The sequence below is a fragment of the Hydra vulgaris genome, chromosome 12 (assembly GCF_038396675.1).
Source record: "Hydra vulgaris chromosome 12, alternate assembly HydraT2T_AEP".
Lineage (NCBI taxonomy): Eukaryota > Metazoa > Cnidaria > Hydrozoa > Anthoathecata > Hydridae > Hydra > Hydra vulgaris.
Genome location: NC_088931.1, coordinates 7705658 through 7725088, shown reverse-complemented (window position 1 = coordinate 7725088; position 19431 = coordinate 7705658). Strand labels below are relative to the sequence as shown.

Here is a 19431-nt window from a genome sequence, read left to right as displayed (position 1 = left end):
CCTTAAGTATAGTTTATTTACATTTGATTCGTTATTAAAACAAAAAAAAGTTTTACATGGACTTCACCAGGAATCGAACCTGGATCTCCGACGACTATTGCCGCCGCGTTAACCTCTCGCCCAAATACGCACTTATCTTTTTAAAATTTTAAATTTATTTAAATTATTATTTGCATATATACTATATATATATTTGCATATATATATATTAAAGAACTTTTTAAGATGCGCAAACAAAGAGCTTTGGGGTCGTATAAAGTATCTAAGGTACCCTCCGTCTTTTTTTTTTTTAATTAAACTTTTTTATTAGGAAAAAAAAATAAAAGAGGGATGGGGGGGGGGGATATTTGAGGAAGGGGGGTATTTGAGAAACGTACGTACTTTTAAGGGGGGGGTGGGGACATAAAAGTACGCATGGCAACAGGGGGGAGGGGGGGGGTCAAATTTCAAAATTTTTGGCGTACATACTTTATGGACAACCCCCAACCATTAGAGAATACATAATTTATAAAAATGAAAAAATATAAAGTATTTTCATATTTATTTATTTAATTGTTGGGGTGAGCAAATGCTCACTGAGTGGTAATCCATTTTAGCAGCAAGTTTTTAAACTGAAATTTTAATTCACATAATAAAGTTCATCAAGCCTTTTTTTTAAGTTTAACACTGACTTATTAAGTTCAACATCAAACAGCAAATTGTTTCAAATTGGAATAACATGATTGGAAAAAAAATTCCTTCTACTCGAGTGTCTACAGTTCTCAGAAGTATATCTATGATTGTGGTTATAGTCACGAACACTTCCAGCTGGCCCAGTTGGTCGACAAAAGTTTCTTAGGGAAAATACTGTATTTTGCTGATAAGAATTAAGACGTTTAAAAAAGTTAATTAAATCGCTTCTTTTTCTTCTCATAGATAAAGTTGTTAAATTAAGTCTATTTAATCTTTCGTCATACAGAAGCTCAGAATATCCTGGTATTAGTCACACAGATATATGATGACCATATATCAGATCACTTTTAAACATTATACCAAGATCATTTACACAATCCACAGTACTCAATTGATAATCAGAAATGTAATATTTATTGATATTTTTAATTAATTTATTTCTTTTACTGACATGCATTATTTTACATTTTTCTATATTTAGTTGCGTATTTACCACTTAAAAAACTAAGCCTCGTAGAAGCAATTTCTTCAAGAACAACTCTTTGCCTTCTATTTGATAAAAAAGACTCAATCCATTTAAGAATGAATCCCTTTATACCATACATTTCAATATTTAATATAAGTTTTTATGGTGAATGCTTTATAAAAGTCAGTGAAGAAGATATCAATAGGATAATCTTGATCCATTGCTAGAGTTACAATATCTTGGCTTTCAATTAAATTTGTAAAGCAAAATTTACCTTGTAAAAAACCATGCTGATTCTTATTTATCAAATTATCATCTAAAAGATACCGAATGATATAACTGATGATAAAGAAACAGTTCTATAGTTGGAAGGATCTTAATTTTTTTTTCAATAGCAAAATTTTAGGATTGAAAAAAATTAGATCAACATTTTATTTTTTTGCTGAAAAAAGTAGAGGCAGTTTTAAGAAAAACAGAAACACTGGATAACATGTAATATGAGAGGATTTGGATTTATAAGAGAAAATATACAAGGTTGCAAGTGTTAAAGAAGTGACTTATTTGAAAACTACCTAATCAATCATTATGATGGTGTTGATTATGATGACGATGATGATGATGATGATGATGATGATGATAATGATGATGATGATGATGATGATGATGATGATGATGATGATGATGATGATGATGATGATGATGATGATGATGATGATGATGATGATGATGATGATGATGATGATGATGATGATGATGATGATGATGATGATGATGATGATGATGATGATGATGATGATGATGATGACGGTGATGATGATGGTGATGATGATGAATTATTTTTAATAGCTGAATACAAAAGTAAACAAAAACCCAGTATCATGGAAAATAAGATTGGCTACCATTGATGATGATAAAATTAAAAACCTTTTTAATTTTAGAATTATAAACATTTTAATTTTTAAAGGATGCAGCAAATCAGCTTGGTCAACTTGCTGAATTTGGAGCGTTACAAAGTTTAGTTCATGACATTAGTGAAGAGAAAACTCAAGATGAGTTCGGAACTGTTCAAGGTTTTTATTCAAATATTTAATTTTCAGATGAGATTTTTTTAGTTGAGAGTTGATTTTCTAAATTAGAACTTTTTTTTATTTTCATTTGTAAATCAATTTGCAGCCATCTAAATGTTTTTTTTTTTTTTTGATAAACTTTTCTTATGTGAAAGTGATTATTTCTTTTTTTTTTTGTGAAGGTTTTTGATTAGTTTATATAATTACCTTTTAATTTATTTCCTTTAAAATTTATAGAGTTTACACAAAAGTCTTCTGATTCTGTTGATTACAGTAATATTGATGAACTTGCTGATGACTTCTATGAACAATCAACGTCCAAACCAATATTATATATCAAAAAGGAGCAAGGTAGAAAATTCATTAATCTTAACTAAGAAAAATTTATTAAAATTTTTTTATATATTTATCATTTTATAGTTATATATTTATCATTTTATTGTTATATATTTATCATTTTATCGTTATGTGTATCATTTTATCGTTATATGTTTATCATTTTATTGTTATATGTTTATCATTTTATTGTTATATGTTCATCATTTTATCGTTATATGTTTATATTTTATTGTTATATGTTTATCATTTTATTGTTTTTATAGATGATTATGATGATAATGATGAGGTGAAAGAAAAAAATTGTAAGTTAATTATAAAAACTTTTATCTTTGTTTTCTTCGAAATAATTTTAATCAGGGTGTCAGGGTGTGTTTTTGTATATACTTTTGTAGGTATTTTGTTTATTTTATGTGGATATTTACTTTTTTTAATTATTTTTTGCATTAATTTTCTTTTATATTTATTTCTGCATGTTTTTTAAATGCGCTTCATTTGCATCTTTTAGAACTGCATGTTTTTTACATTTCTGCAGATTTTGGTTGGTATTATAATATATATATATATATTTTTTCACACTAATTTTTAAATGACAACTTTAATCCAGAAAGTTTTTCCAACAAAAAAGAAAAAGAGAAAAATATTTATATTGTATCTATGCGTCAATAGCATTTATTATGACCATAAAATGGTTTTTTTTTAACTATTATTTAGAAGTTCGCAAAATATTAAAATAAAATATTGCCGCCTTAAATCTGCAATAATAAAACAAAAAAGTTAAAAATGTTTTTGAAATAATGCAACTTTCATGTCATATGAGATGTCATTATACTCATATGAGGTGTCGTATGAGTGTGCATTGAAGTTAAGTTTTTACCGAAACATTAGTGATAAATTGGTAAAATTGTTTTTATCAGTAAAATTATGCCAGTAAATAATGATTATTCACAAATCTATATTTACAGGCAAAAATTATATTCTTTAATATAAATTAAACAAAACATTTGAAATCCTGAATTATGAAATAAGTTTTCTTTTTTTTGGTACTTTTGTTTATATTTTCAGTTGCACCTAATTTAGTATTATTTTTCTTATTGTTTGAAATTTCTTTATCACCGTCAGAAATGCATGTATCATGGCTAATGTTATGTATATTGTTTTCTTTTATGTTAATCAGAACTCCACCACCTTGTTTATTTGTCTTTTACAAAAATTTGAAAAACAAAGATTGTAAATAGAATTATTATGCTCAAAAATGCTCTAAAATATTTTATAAGGTTTGAAATAACATGATCAGTAGGTTAAAAATTTAATTACAATTTAATAATCACTTTCCTATTAACTAAGCTGTTGTGTGTTTTGTTTGGAAATTGGTTCTATTGGTTAAGTTTTAACAGAACATTTTACATGAGACATTACTAATTTCTTTTATCAATTTGATTTGGTCAAAATGTTAGATGTTAGGAAACATTACACTTTAAACAAAGGAAAAACACTGACTTGCAAAATATGTGAAAATGTCAGTAAATACTCAAGTTTCACAACTGGAACATGGTATCACCTAGATAATTAACATTGAATCAAAAAAGAAACACAGGGAAATATGACAACAAAAGCTGCAACAGAATCAAAAAAGTCTAAGATTTCAACTTTTTTTTACCAAAGCAGCCAGTTTAAGAAGTTATTTCAAGACTTACAGCAATGAATGGATTTATTTTCCATACATTGTTAACAGCTCTATCATTTTTTTTCTGATCTGCACTGTGTAAAAAAGGTTATGTTTTTCTGAAAAATCACAAACTAAGTTAAAATGTTTGGATCTGGCCTGAGAATTGAGAAATGAAAATTGTTTAGAAAACTGTTTCCAACTAAGCATTAAACATGTTACACTCATGAAGCCCATTTGGCAGTTCAAGAAGTGCTGTACAAGAAGCTTTCCTGAAAAATTAATAACAACACAATGCAAGTAACAAGCAACAAAGATGAAGTCAGCAGTGATGAATCCATACAGACATCAAAGTCAGTGTTCTTGATGAAAGTGTACTTGTAATTGGTCATCATCTTTGTTTTTTCCTTGACTGCAGATTAAAATGAAACAGTCTACTGTCGATGATTCAATACTTTCTCAAAGTTTAAAGCTCAATCAAAATGAGCGCAATTCTGAAACATTTTGAAGAGAGAAGGCAGAGGAATGTTGTAAGCTTGTACAGATATCTTTCCAATCCAGCATTTTAAAATCTGTACTTCAAAAGACTGCCAAAAGTTTGCTGTCTAGGTTTTTCCCAATGAGTCCAGGTGACTTAAAATTTATTCAAGAAGTGCCTGGCTCAGAAAATCTTGACAAAATCTTTCACTTTCACTTAAAGATGAGTATAATATAGAGATGATTAAACTTGAGGAAGCAGTTCAGTATTCGACCAAAGAACAGCTACACAATTCAAACAACTAATTCAAAGGCATTTCAGAAGAAATGTTGCTCTATAAAGCTACTGGAAAAGTGAACTATCAATCTTGAACTATTGTCCAATGCAATGGAGGCCACCAACAAGTATAAAGTCTGAGCAAGCTTCTGCTGCTGGATTTTATGTGACCAAGATTCGATCCGGAATGAATGACAATTTATTTGTTACACTTGGTTTCCTCAAAGCTCATTCTTTATCAATATAACAATTATCAGTAAAGATATTAGATCTGAATCTCATAAAAAAAATTTTTTGAAACAAAAAAATTTATATGAGTTTCTGTATTTTTTTTTATTTTTTTACTGAATTTAATGATATTTATCCATAAACTAAGCATTTTTTTCACTAGCAAATTTAAAAGACTGTAAAAGCTCAACCCTAAATATAAATGAAACCTTGTTAAATCAAGCAGAGATTTTTTTCCATTTCCAAACCTAATAAAATTAGTAAAAATCAATGCATAGATTTTATTTCAGTTTTCTGTTCTAAACTTAAATTCAATTAAACTATTATGTAACTTAATTTTTGATTATGTAGTTAATTGATTTTTTATAATTACTTTTTAAACTATTTTAACTTATTGATATTAATTATACCTAATAATTATTTATCTATCTCAATAAAATTAACACCTAATAATTATTTACCAGCCTCGGTTAAATTAATATCTAAAAATTATTTATCTTGATTTTTTTTTTAAACATCTTCACTTCCAACAAAGCTGCAAGCAACTGCTATTAGAGTTTTTTAAATAGATAACCACTAGAAGTTACTGGAAGAGAATTTAGAAAGTTAATAAAAAAAAAAACAAGATAACGATTAACAGGTGACTTAAAAGATTGGAAATTATATGAATCAGGAAAACAAGATGAATTCAAAAGAACTGATGTTGGAAAAAAAAAACTAGACAAAAAAGAATTTTTAGAGCACTTAGGAACTGTTACAGTGAAATGATGAGACTTAATTGAAATAGCGCAAAAAATGCTAGCTCTTTAGAGCAGCGTCTGTTATAGTATTTGTAGAAAAGAGAAAGAGAAGTAACATTACATCAATGTGACAATAGTTGAAGTTAGGCTGCAAGAGCAGGTCCAACTATGTTTACAATGTGTTTTTGCACTTTGTCTAAAAGAAAAAGGGCATCATTGGATGATCTGCTCGAGATATGACAACAGTATTCCATACAAGGACAAATTTGAGATATATAGAGATAAAGAATAGAAATCAGAGTAAGAAATTTTATCTGAGTTAAAATTCACCAGCCACTGAGAGCCCCATGCTTTAGCAGAATTGAGATCTTTTTTAAGATTAAATGCCTCCTCCAAGCAATCTGAGAGTGTTGCCTTCTTATCAAGACAAGAATAAATGGTAGTGTCATCAGCAAACAATGCTGATGATACTACCATTTTCAATTTTTAATGTTCTTTAAAAAATTAGCTCATTTTTATCACAACTGTTTTTTTCTTCTTCTGTTTTTTCAGCTTTTCTTCCTAACTGTTTTTTTTTTTACTCAAAATTAAATTTTAAATAAACTAATAGTGATATAATTTTAATAAATAATGTTTGTAAATAATTTTTGCTTTCACAACAAAATCGTTAATAAAATAATAAAATTTTAATAAATAAAGTAAATAAATTGATGTAATTTTTTAATTTTTTACTTGCTAATTTTTTTAAATAAGAAATCATTTGTAGTTGTAAAGCTGCAGTTAGAAATTTAAAAATTCAAAACTTTAACATATTTTAATTCATTTATGCAAATGTTGAGAAAAGAAAAAAATTTGTTAATTTCAAACATTTTAAAAATGTAATATTAAATTTAATTATTTAATACTTAAAAAAAATAAAATAAAATAGACATTTCCTTATTGTAATAATAAAAAAGAAGTTAAATCACATTTAAATCGTTTTGCGGTAATTACTATTGTTGCAGTAATTTAAAAAAGTTAATGCCTTTAAATAATAAAAAAAATAACGAGAATTTTATGATGTCAAATTCTCATTAGGCTATTGCGTAAAGCATTTTTTATTTAAAACAAAGCCTGGTGTGTGTGTGTGTGTGTGTGTGTGTGTGTGTGTGTGTGTGTGTGTGTGTGTGTCGTATCTAATCTTAAGTAATTAAAATAAATATAATATTGCAATCAATAAAATCAATCGAACATAAAATAAATAAACAACATAAACTAAGCATAGAATAAATATAATTAGTAGTTGAAAAATGCATCACTTCCTAATATTAAAACTAACTATATATTATAGACTAACTATAATTAATATATAAACTAACTATATATTAAATCTGCTCAAACATGCATTTTAAAAAACTGGAAGCCTTTATGTATACAAAATAAAATTCATTATGTATTGTATTACAAAAAAAAAAAAATTTTTTTTTAAAGTTCCTCTGCTCATTCCACTTCCATCAATTGTGCCTAAAGCTGAAACAATGGATGTTGAAGAAACCGATGAGGTCAATGATTTATTTTCACCATCCAGTCCTGCAGAACCTGTACATGGTAGTATGAAATGCGAGTCTTCCTTGGACAATTTGACACAAAAAGGTAGTTATTTTGTTTTGTTAATGTTTTCTCTGATAAAGTATTTTGAATTAAGCTGCAATTAATGTTAGGGATGTGGATTTTTGTTGTTGTTGTTAAATTTGTTTTTGTTTTTGTTGGAATAGAACAAAAAATTCCTGAAATAACCTCGGATAACCTTGGATTATATTTTTAAAAAGAAAAGGTTATAATATGTTTTTTATCTTGCTTATCTTGCTATAATATCATATATACTACATATATTACATATGAGTATATATAACATCATAGTAAAGATGCAAAAAAGTATATCATCTGATGATCTTTTCCTTTACTATGATATTATATGTACTATATGATATGTACTATAGATATTATATGTACTATATGATATGAGGTAGTTTGTTTTACTGTATATATTATATGTACTATATGATATATACTATAGATATTATATGTACTATATGATATGTACTATAGATATTATATGTACTATATGATATGTGCTATAGATATTATATATACTATATGATATGTACTATAGATATTATATATACTATTGATATTATATGTACTATAGGTATTATATGTACTATATGATATGTGCTATAGATATTAAATGTACTATATGATATGTGCTATAGATATTATATGTACTATATGATATGTGCTATAGATATTATATGTACTATTGATATTATATGTACTATAGGTATTATATGTACTATATGATATGTGCTATAGATATTAAATGTACTATATGATATGTGCTATAGATATTATATGTACTATATGATATGTGCTATAGATATTATATGTACTATATGATATGTACTATAGATATTATATGTACTATATAATATGTACTATAGATATTATATGTACTATAGATATTATATGTACTATAGATATTATATGTACTATAGGTATTATATGTACTATATGATATGTGCTATAGATATTATATGTACTATATGATATGTGCTATAGATAGTATATGTACTATATGATATGTGCTATAGATATTATATGTACTATATGATATGTGCTATAGATATTATATGTACTATATGATATGTGCTATAGATATTATATGTACTATATGATATGTACTATAGATATTATATGTACTATATGATATGGGTTTTAGTAACTTATGTATATGAGTTACTAAAACAACTATTCTTTGAAAACTATTTTTATTGTAAACCTTTTGTTTTCTGTTTTATAAATTCCTAAAATTGGTGCTACTGTTAGGGACTGTCTAATGCAGGAGTGTCTAATTAGGGAGGAAGGTGTAGAGAGTTTTAGGGGTATATAGTTTTAAAAATAAATTTTTTTAATAAGTATTTGTAATACAATTAAATAAATTTGTTTTTAAGATTTACAATGAATTGAAGTTTTTTCAATTTTGACTCAAAAATGAGGGCGGAAAAATATCAAAAATATTTTTTTACCATTATGAGGTTGTTGTTGTAATGTTGCAATGCTGAAGTTTAGTACCAATAGAGTTTAAAATGCTGAAAATGTTTTGGTTTTTCATTTTTTTCTAAAGAAGTTTTGAAGTAAATATCAATGGAAATGCACTGGTACACAAACAAATTTTTTGTGTACAAATATATAATATTTTGATAATGAATATATCCTATAATATTTTAGTAATGAAGTTAGTTCTGCTGCTGCTGTCATTGCTCATTCATAAGTGTTTGCACAGACATATATATAAAGTCTTTTGTTTATTAAATAGTGTTAAAACATTAAACAATACGCCAGTTTTGGCCAAATTATTTAGTTTGCAGTGTTTCTGAAGTGAATAGGGTTCAAATCCCTGCACTTTTTTTTTTCCATCTTTTTTGATTTTTTAAAATACAAAATAAAATATTTTTGAAGTTTTATAGATATATACATAACATATATAAGGATATAATATACTATAACAAACAAAAGGGAGAGAATTTAAAAAAAAATGCTTAAAATTTCTAAAAACATCAAAATACGGGTAGAAATATGTTGCACATAGGTCATGACAATTATATTATTAAAATGCTAATTAGTCCTAGTAAGCTGCAGATGGTCTGAAAAAAAGTTATGGTCTGAAACTTAATAAAGAAAAAGTTTAATAAGCCCGTCCTGCTACTCCAGAAGGAACAGCTGTGGATGCAAAAAAAAAAAAAATTACCCGTAGCTAGCAAAAAGTTTTATTTAAAAAATAGAAAACGACTTTTAACTGTTAAAATTTTATTTTAACAGTTAATAGTCTTTTTTGCTATATTTATTTTTTTGCTATAAATATATATATGACAAGATGTAAAAAATTCAAAATTATTACGCTAAGGGGAGAGCTTGAACCCCGAAACAACACTGATGACAGCGCACTAAACCACTGAGCTATCAAAGATATGCGTTTAAGAGCAACTCTTCATATGTGTAAAAGGTGCGTATTTTTTTTTTACCATTGACTAAAAAATGTTGAAGTAATTAAGAATTAAGTATAGAATTCAAGCACATTCTGTGCTTATTTATTAGAGAAATTTACAATCAACACTACAATTTGTGCTTATTTATTAGATAAATTTACAATGTGCACCACATTCTGTGCTTATTTATTAGACAAATTTGCAATGTGCGCCACATTCTGTGCTTATTTAGTTTTAGAAATTATGATACATGATGTGAACATAGTGTTTAAAATTAAGATTATCAACAATGATTTTAAATTAACTCAAATTAAAAATATTGAATACTTATATGCAGTTAAATATAAATTTCAAAAATATTTTAAACCTTTGTTTTCATCATGAAGATTTTGGTCTATTTGGTAAATGGAATTTTTTGGCAACTATAAAGGTAACCATCCTTGTGATGGGATAGATGGTGCAATTAAGCACTTAGCAACACTACCATGCTTAGAGATATGGGAAATGGTATTTTATTTCCACAAGCAATGTACAAATATTGCAATGAAAATAATAAAGATACTTCATTTATATATCATCAGATTTAATTTTAATGAGAAAACAGCGTCACAACATTACTACAAGTACCTTATAAGGTATAAGTTAGAGGAACCAGCAGCTTTCCTTTTCATTTTTGTAAAATCAAAAGTCTGCAAGTTCTTGTAAATCTTTAACAGATTTTATGAAAAAGTTTAGATAATAATATTTAGAAGTTAAATTTCAACAAATTTTTTGGTTATGTCCATATTGTTGTTTTGTTTTTTTGTTTTTTGAAAATTTTTACTTGATCATGATCTATCAAACTTAATTCATTTCTTAATTAAATTTTTTTTTCCTTTTACTATGCACATTTCTAAATTTAACAATTTAAAAATTTAACAATAAATATCATTATCAATTTTAATATAGTTTAAGCATTGTTATTGTGTTATAGCTATAAATATAAATCCTTAGTTTATTAACTTTGAGCTACTTAGATGTTTTTGTTGTTAAGTTAAGAATCTTGTGAAATGTTGTGCAGTTTTTAATGTTTATGTTTTAGTTCTTTGAGTATTTGTTTTGTTTGTTTGAATGTTTGAAATATTTTAAAAACTCTTTAGACTGCCCTATAACAAGCTTAGCATCATTAGAAGGAAAGTCTGTCACAGACTTATTTCCAGATTTTCGCCCAAATAAAGTTTTGCGGTTTTCACGTTTATTTGGTCCAAGAAAATATGTTTCTGCCCAGTGGAAAGCGCACAAAAAAAAGAAGCGAAAAAGAAAGTTACTTTCTAATGACACAGTAAAAAAAACAACAGGTTTTGAGCTAAAATTTGGTACAACTCCCAAGCCAGAAGACTTGGAAATTGATGATGCAGTAAGTTCAATCTTACAATTATTTTATTCTTTTTCCAATATTTTCAAAGACTTTTATCATATTAAACTTCAATCATTATTTAATTAGTTTTATAGATTAGAAATGTAAGACCTATTGATTAGTTCAATCATTATTATAATATTGATTTATTGATATTTGTTAAAATTAACTCTTTGCTAAAATTGATTTTCTAGTTTGTTTTTAACTTTCTCTTATAACTCATTGTTATGTAGTCTGAACAGTAGTAGAACTGAACAGTATTTATATTCAGTGAACACTGTTCAGTTCAGTATTTACAGTATTTTCAAAATAAAGTTTGAAATATAAAAAAAGTTTTAAATGAACATTCACATGTTTACTTATTAAATAAATTTACTATTGAGACAATTGATTATTGAGACTATTGAGACATTTGATTATTGAGATTATTGAGACATTTGATTATTGAGACTATTGAGACATTTGATTGTTGAGACTATGAACATTCACTTAAATAAATTTACTATTGAGACATTTGATTATTGCATAAAAAGTTAAAAAACAATCAAATTTATATTCATAAAGGTACATATATGTAGATTACACATAATAGGTACATATATATCGACAACACACACAAAAATTTTGACTTATCAAGTCAATACTGAGTATGAGAAGGCTGAAGTCTGATTTTTTTTTATTCCTTTTTACTTGAATGATAGTAGCATTTAATAATCATTTTTAATTCTCATTAAATCATATTTGTTTGGGGATATTGAAGTGAATAGTTACATTTTGTTGACTTTTTAGCCATTTTGATATATTTCATAGCATAGTTATTTTCGTGGTTAGAATTTTCTTTATTTCACTGATCAATTAATTTACTTATCACTTTTAAAATAAATTAGGAGAACTGATACTTGTTTTTCTATACATGACTTTTAAAATAAGGTATAAATATCAAATAACCTTTTTAAAGGTTGGAATAACACATTTTGGAAGTTTACATGGCAAATCAACCAATCAAAAACCAGCATACCTCATTAGCATATTACAAATATTTATATTTTTTAATGTTTTTGTCATTTCTCTTCCAATATACAATATATACTTTCTTATTTACTTTAAATGTTAATCCTTCGAACAAGGTGGACTTGAAATTAAATTTAAATAAATTTAATTTCAAGTCCACCTAGTTCCTACTGTATGCATATCAGCCAATAGCATAATGAAATATAAATAGGAAAACACAAATTTACAAGGGTGGTTAACCATGATGAAAAAAATTAAAATAGCAAATTACTATTTAAAATAAAATTTAAAAGAATTAAAAACTGTTTAGAAATTCAAGTTCAAGCAAATAAATTATGTATAGCATACATTTTAAGCAAAAAGTTTGAATTGGTATGCCATAGTCTTATTTTAAAATACTTAATAAACTAAGTAAATATTAATACAAGCTAGAATTTTTTTAATAGTATTTATGTTTTCATTTTGTACTATTACTAGTGTAACATTTAAAAATATAATTGCTTATTTAAACTAAATGGTTCTTTTATGTTTGTTATTAAATTAACTTATGTCAACAAGTTAATGTCATAATATCAAAAAATTTACTGATTTTGTTTACAAATCTTTTTTGCTGCACATTAAACACAAAACGTTTATATAGACTTATAAGATCTCAAACAAGAAAAAAATGGTTAAGTGTTTTTTGAATAAGGTTTTTTGAAAGGAAAAAAAAAAAACATTAAAATTTTTTGATAAGAAAAAAAAACATGAAAATTTAGAATAATAGTAATCTAAGTTAAACAAAATTATTTTTTTTATTTTTACATTTAATGTTTAGTCTAATTTTAAACTTGAAAACATTTAATTGAAGTTTTGGCTACTGCTTTGTTACTATCCCAATCAAAATAAAACTATTTAAAAAGATTTAATTAAATTTAAAACATAGCAATGGAAATATTGATTAGGACATTTTCAGCAAATCTTTCATTGAATGGCACTCTGGCATCTGTTTTCTATGTGCCATTGTAGTCAATAAGACCAACATTAAAGCCCTAGTAACCTCTTTTCCAATGCAATCACAATCATTGGATTGTCAATAAATTGTATTATGTCTTGCTTCATTAAGCAACAAGTAAAAACTGGTTTACTGAATCTGCTGTTTCTAATTAATTGTCCATCAGATTAATTGCTTTAATATTTATCATTGGTACTTTTCTATTTCACCATCTGTCACTTATGTCATTATTTTTTCTTATATCAATGATTTTCAGCACTACAAATCTCCTTATTTTTTTCCATCTGAGCTACATATCATTGTCTGAAGATACATTCACTGTGTGCGTTCAAGGCAGATGAGCAGACATACGGTAATAAAATATCTTGCAAATTTCTTCTGGTTTTTAATTAAAGCTAGCTGCTTAAGGATATGATATGGATCATTATTCCAGCTATTAATTATCTAAAATAAATTATTGTGTTATTACAATTTGAAGCATAAATTATGCTTTTTAAAATATTACCAATACAGTTTTTTCAATTTCTTCATAGTTGAATTTAGAATTGTTCAACTTGTTTATATTAAATTAAGAGCTATGAGCTTTATATTAATAAATTATAAGTTATGAATTATTTATTTTAGCTCTTGAAGTTAGTAGTTGAAGAGTTTCATTTCTTCACATTATTTCCTTTTTCTGTTCTCTAATCTCTTCTTTCATTGTTTCTGTTTAGTTTTCTTTAATTGTTGTTGCTCTTTTATGTTCACTTTATTCATTGTTTTATTCTTCCCAGTTTTTAACTTGATAACAACCATTCAACAAAGGAGTCAAGCATAATGTTCTGTAAGTGCAAATACCTGATAGATCCTCTTGTCACTCTAGATCACAGTAGACCAGTGCTATGGTTACCAATTTTTATAGTGTTGACGAAATCTTTTTTTATCTGATTTTTGACCATCATTGGTTTTTTTTAAGGGTTTGACAGCTGGTAAATCGAAAATTTTATTTAATACACAACTTATAGTTGACCTAGAAACATTGTAAAGTTCAGTAATACTTTGTGGCAATGCCTGTGGTGACAAAAACGGGTTTGCTTTAAAAGTAGATTGCTGTTCTACCAGAAATGTGATAGGGACTATCACATTTCTGGTAGAACAACTTGTTACTTCTTGCTTACCAAGCAACAAGTCTACCACGTTTATAGTTACGCATATTTTATTACTTGATATCATCCTATGAAGTTTCATTATTGTAACTTAAAAAGAAACAACTGTAATATTGAAAAAATTTAATTAAATTTAGATTCTCCATACTCAACCGATTCCTCTTCATATGTATGGTGAACAATATCTAAGACACTTAAAAGTCAATCAAATTAGTTCTGCTGAAACTAAATCAAATGAAGGATGCACAACTGAATGGATGTCAGGACCAGCATACTACTGGTATAAAAAACATAGTGATTTTATTGATAAAGGAACTTTTAACTATGGTTTCAAAGAAAAATCAGTAAGTTTTTTTTATTTATTCTTGCGCTATTTTTATATTGTTTTAATTTTTTATTTTATGGGAAAATAGAGTTTATGAAAATACTTTGCACTAAATTTTCAATCCATTAAAAAGTTGTATAATTGTGTTACTTTATTTATAGTTTCTACTACTTTTTTGTATTATATACATATATATATATATATATATATATATATATATATATATATATATATATATATATATATATATATATAGAGAGAGAGAGAGAGAGAGAGAGAGAGAGAGAGAGAGAGAGAGAGAGAGAGAGAGAGAGAGAGAGAGAGAGAGAGAGGAGAGAGAGAGAGGGAGAGAGAGAGGGGGAGAGGGAGAGAGATAGAGAGAGAGACATATATAGATGCATATATAGATACATATATAGATATATATAATATATTTTATTAATAACTGTAATATAAAATTTTAAAACAAGCTTTGTGAATTGCTAAGCCAACTTGCTTAAAATGTTGTTTTGTTGCCTTAAATGTTTGCGTGATATTAAATTGTTGTGCTGGTTTGGCAAGGTTTTAACTGAAAATTTTAACCTTGAGACAATTTAGCAAACAAATCTTCTTTTTTTATTGAACATTTTATTAAAATTTTTTACATCATTTTTCATTTATTTATGTATTTTTATATATAATACATAGCAAAAATACATAAAAAAATAAAAAATAATTATATAAATAATTTTAATAATAGACTTAAAAAAAGAAAAATTTGAACCTTGGTCAAACCTGCACAACAAAATGGCTCAATTTAAATTGACTTGTTTTGAAGTGTAGTCTTAAAAAAATAGTTTCGAATTTAATTATCCATTTTTTTCCTGTTCTGCCAAAATCTTAAAATTATATTCTTGTTGTAGGAAGTATTATTTGCTTTATTAAACCAAACTGTATTATTATGACTAGGTAAGCCATAGAAACATATGAAACCATAGAAACCAATCTAATATTTTTTTTACAGTTGTCATTGGTCGCACTAAACTTGCTAACTAGCTAAATGGAATCCTTTTATTAATCAAGAGCTAAGAATATGGTATGTGGTGTAGTGGTAGAGTGCTTGCTTTATACGCTAGAAGTTCTAAGTTTGATACCCACCATGTCCCTGGTAGTACTGCGTTCAACTAGTTACTCTGCGCAGTAAACTCGTTTGTCAAGGTTTGTGTTTTGGAGTTATAGGTTGAGAGAGGGTTGTAACCACAGTTATTGTAGCCTCCTCTACTGTAGTAGCCTTTTGGGCTCTTGGGATGTGAATTAACATTTAAAAAAAAAAAGTTTACAGAAATCAGTTAGCTGTCACTTATATAGTTAAAACTATACAATGGAGTGATTCCTAAAATTATATAGTGCACAAAGAAAAATAAAAATAAATGTTATTAAGATGATGAGGAAGATGGTGATGAGTATGATGATGATGATGATGATAATGATGATGATGATGACGATGACGATGACGATGACGATGACGATGATGATGATGATGATGATGATGATGATGATGATGATGATGATGATGATGATGATGATGATGATGATGATGATGATGATGATGATGATGATGATGATATTATTATTAAAGAGATGTTAAATAAATTTTAGATACAACAAAAAAAAGAAGATAAAGAAAAAGATGCTAACATTAAATTGCCATCGGATGATCATTTTAATATGGTTGCACTAAAATCGTGGGAGGATGAAATAATTTGGACTGAACAGGATTATAATCAAGAGAACAACACTTGGTGGAATCATATGAAAGCAGGATGGATTCCATCAGGAAATATAAGAACAATGCAAGCTTATCTAAACCAGTATGCTAATAAAGGTAAAAATGCATCAGTTAAATAAGTTTTTATGAATTAATTTTGCAGGCTTTAAAGACTCTTATAGAGTATGAAATTTTTTTGATTTTTTGACTCAGCCATCTCAGTACATATTACCTGCTTAGCTATAATGCTCATCAATTCCTAAACTATTTGCTATAAAAAGTTAAAAGTTCAAAATTATTTTTAGTTATTAGGGTGCTGAGTTAAACCTGCTAACTCTAGTTTTTACCGCCAGTTTTTCTTTCAGCAGGATCATCACCAGGGTTATCTTCCAATAATTCTGCTGAAGGAGAAACTGATGGTAGAAGCTCAAGTTAGGTAAGTGTTTTTACACACACACACACACACACACACACACACACACACACACACACACACACACACACACACACTTATATATTAGTATTAAATGACATATCAAATTTTTTCATTTTACGCTATGTTTTATCTATAAAGACTCATCAGAAAATCAGTTTTTCTGATGAGTCTTTATAGATGAAATGTAAAATATGTAAAATATAAATACGGTTCAAAATTAAAAAGTACATTTCTTATTACAAAATTAGTAAGCACCTTTCTTGTTACAAGATTTTGCTCTTCTTTTTTAGTAAGTTTTAGAATTTTTCAAATATTAACTACTATTAGAAATTTTGAATGAAACTTTTAAAATTTTAAAAATATTTTATCAAAGTAGTTCTTTTCTAATAGGTGTAAAATGTATCTGCTGATAATTTTGAACATTATTGATAATTGTAAATATATGCAAATTTAATTTGAAGTATAGTTTGGTTTAACTTTGTTGATTTTTTATTTTTTTTAATGATTTTTAGACCATTCTTTGGAATCTCTCATCTGCACTAACATTCTTAGAAACTTTGAAGCTCCTGCTGCTCCTATGTTAAATAAAGATCCCAATAATCATAAAGTATCTGAATGGTATAGCATTTTTCCAATTGAAAATAAAGAACTTGTATATGGAAAATGGGAAGATAAAATTATTTGGGATAGTGAAGCTGTTGATGAAATTCCATCTGCTGAGTTATTCTGTCTTGATCCAAATGATGAAAGTATCATTTTGAATCTTCCTGAAGATGAAATAAAAGATCCAGTTTCAGAGTTTGGAGAAGAGGCAATTTCAAAGAAAGAATATAAGAGTAAAATAAAGATGAAGCGATCAAATAATGATGAAGTAAATAAAATTATATTCTTTTGAAATTCTTGAATTTAAAAAAAAAAATCTAAACAATTTAAATAGTTTTGATTTTTTTTTTAATATTTATAAATATTTTTTTAAAACTAGGAGCCAGCCATACAAGTTTCACATAAAAATATTTTCAATTTATCAAATGATGAGTTTTATCTTCCAAAGCAAGGTATTGAAATTTAGCTTTTAAGAAAATGTCATAAAAGTTACCCCCTAATCAATTTTCAATTAAAGACAATTTTTATGCTTAAGTTTATTACCCAGTATTATTATTTTTTGAATAGAATAGAAAATAACATTTTTAAATAGAATAGCAAATAATGTTTTTAAATAGAATAGTAAATAACATTTTTATCACAAGATAAAAAATCTTTCTTACAAAAATGTTTTTTAGTTAAAAAAAATTTTATTTTTTTTAACTAAAAAGATTCCATAAGTTTTTTATTTTGCCACTTTGATTTTAAGGAGATTTCATAAATTTTCAACTGGATTTAGGTTCATCAAAACAATACAATAACAATAGTTATTGTATTGTTTTGATGAAAAATAATTACAATAACTATTGTGGTGTGTTGTATTATGAAATGTTTAATTGGACGATGACATGTAAACTAATTAATTAACTACATAAAGCGTGTGAAAATAATTTTTTGTATTATTATAATTAACTGCTAATGAGTTATAAATTACAGCATTATAGAATCAGGGAACCATTGAACTGGGTAATTATGTATTAGATTGTCTAAACATGTGAACTACTTTTATTTTGCAACAATTTTTTATACATATTCAGATTACTTGTCACCTATCAGACCATACCGCTAAATTTTGTAGGGGGTCATGTTTGAAAAATGAGGAGTTTAGAATACCAAATGAATATTGTTCTTGATTTATGTAAAAAAATTCTTGTAAATCTTCGCAACTAGACCTAAAAGTTCAGTTACTTTATGAAACATATACAGCCATAGAAGCCTCAAGGAAACGAAAGACACAGTTTTTAGAGTTTTATTTGAGTAATTATTGAAACAATTGGATAGGGGCCTAGTATAAAAGCAAATAACTAAGTGGAAGAAATAATAGCAATTGATAATGTATACATGTCTATCCCCAGCAGTAAAATAGGAACAGGTCAGATCAAACTCACTTTTATAGAGCTATATAAAGTTTGCAACTAGGGCAAGTGATCTTCAGTAAATAAAATAGAAATAGAATCAATAATTTTATATTAGTTGTACCCTATTTCAAGATCACCTTACTCGAAGACTGGACTATTAATAAAATTTATATTGATATTACAACAATTTTTTGTATTACAATAACAATAAATTGTTATTGTATTATAAAGATGAGTTACAGTACAATATTTATTGTTATTGTAGTGGGTCATTACAATCCCTTTTTTGTCAGATATTGTTATTGTATTATGAAAATGAATTGCAAAACAATTTTTATTATTTTATTTTTATAATTTTTACTATGAAAATGAATTGCAATACAACATTTATTGTTATTGTATTACAATAACACACAGGTATTG

At 26.3% G+C, this 19431-nt stretch overlaps 1 protein-coding gene across 1 annotated transcript in view; it reads left to right on the top strand.

Moving 5' to 3' along the window:
• The window catches only part of LOC100212966 (transcription initiation factor TFIID subunit 1), a 90189-nt gene that overhangs the window by 7266 nt on the left and 63492 nt on the right, over nucleotides 1-19431 (top strand). The window contains exons 2-10 of the mRNA XM_065811410.1: nucleotides 2103-2208; nucleotides 2443-2556; nucleotides 2808-2846; nucleotides 7400-7561; nucleotides 11094-11350; nucleotides 14638-14844; nucleotides 16464-16689; nucleotides 17521-17879; nucleotides 17991-18063. Coding sequence (XP_065667482.1) covers nucleotides 2103-2208; nucleotides 2443-2556; nucleotides 2808-2846; nucleotides 7400-7561; nucleotides 11094-11350; nucleotides 14638-14844; nucleotides 16464-16689; nucleotides 17521-17879; nucleotides 17991-18063 — 1543 coding nt within the window. The remainder of the gene's footprint in view (nucleotides 1-2102; nucleotides 2209-2442; nucleotides 2557-2807; nucleotides 2847-7399; nucleotides 7562-11093; nucleotides 11351-14637; nucleotides 14845-16463; nucleotides 16690-17520; nucleotides 17880-17990; nucleotides 18064-19431) is intronic.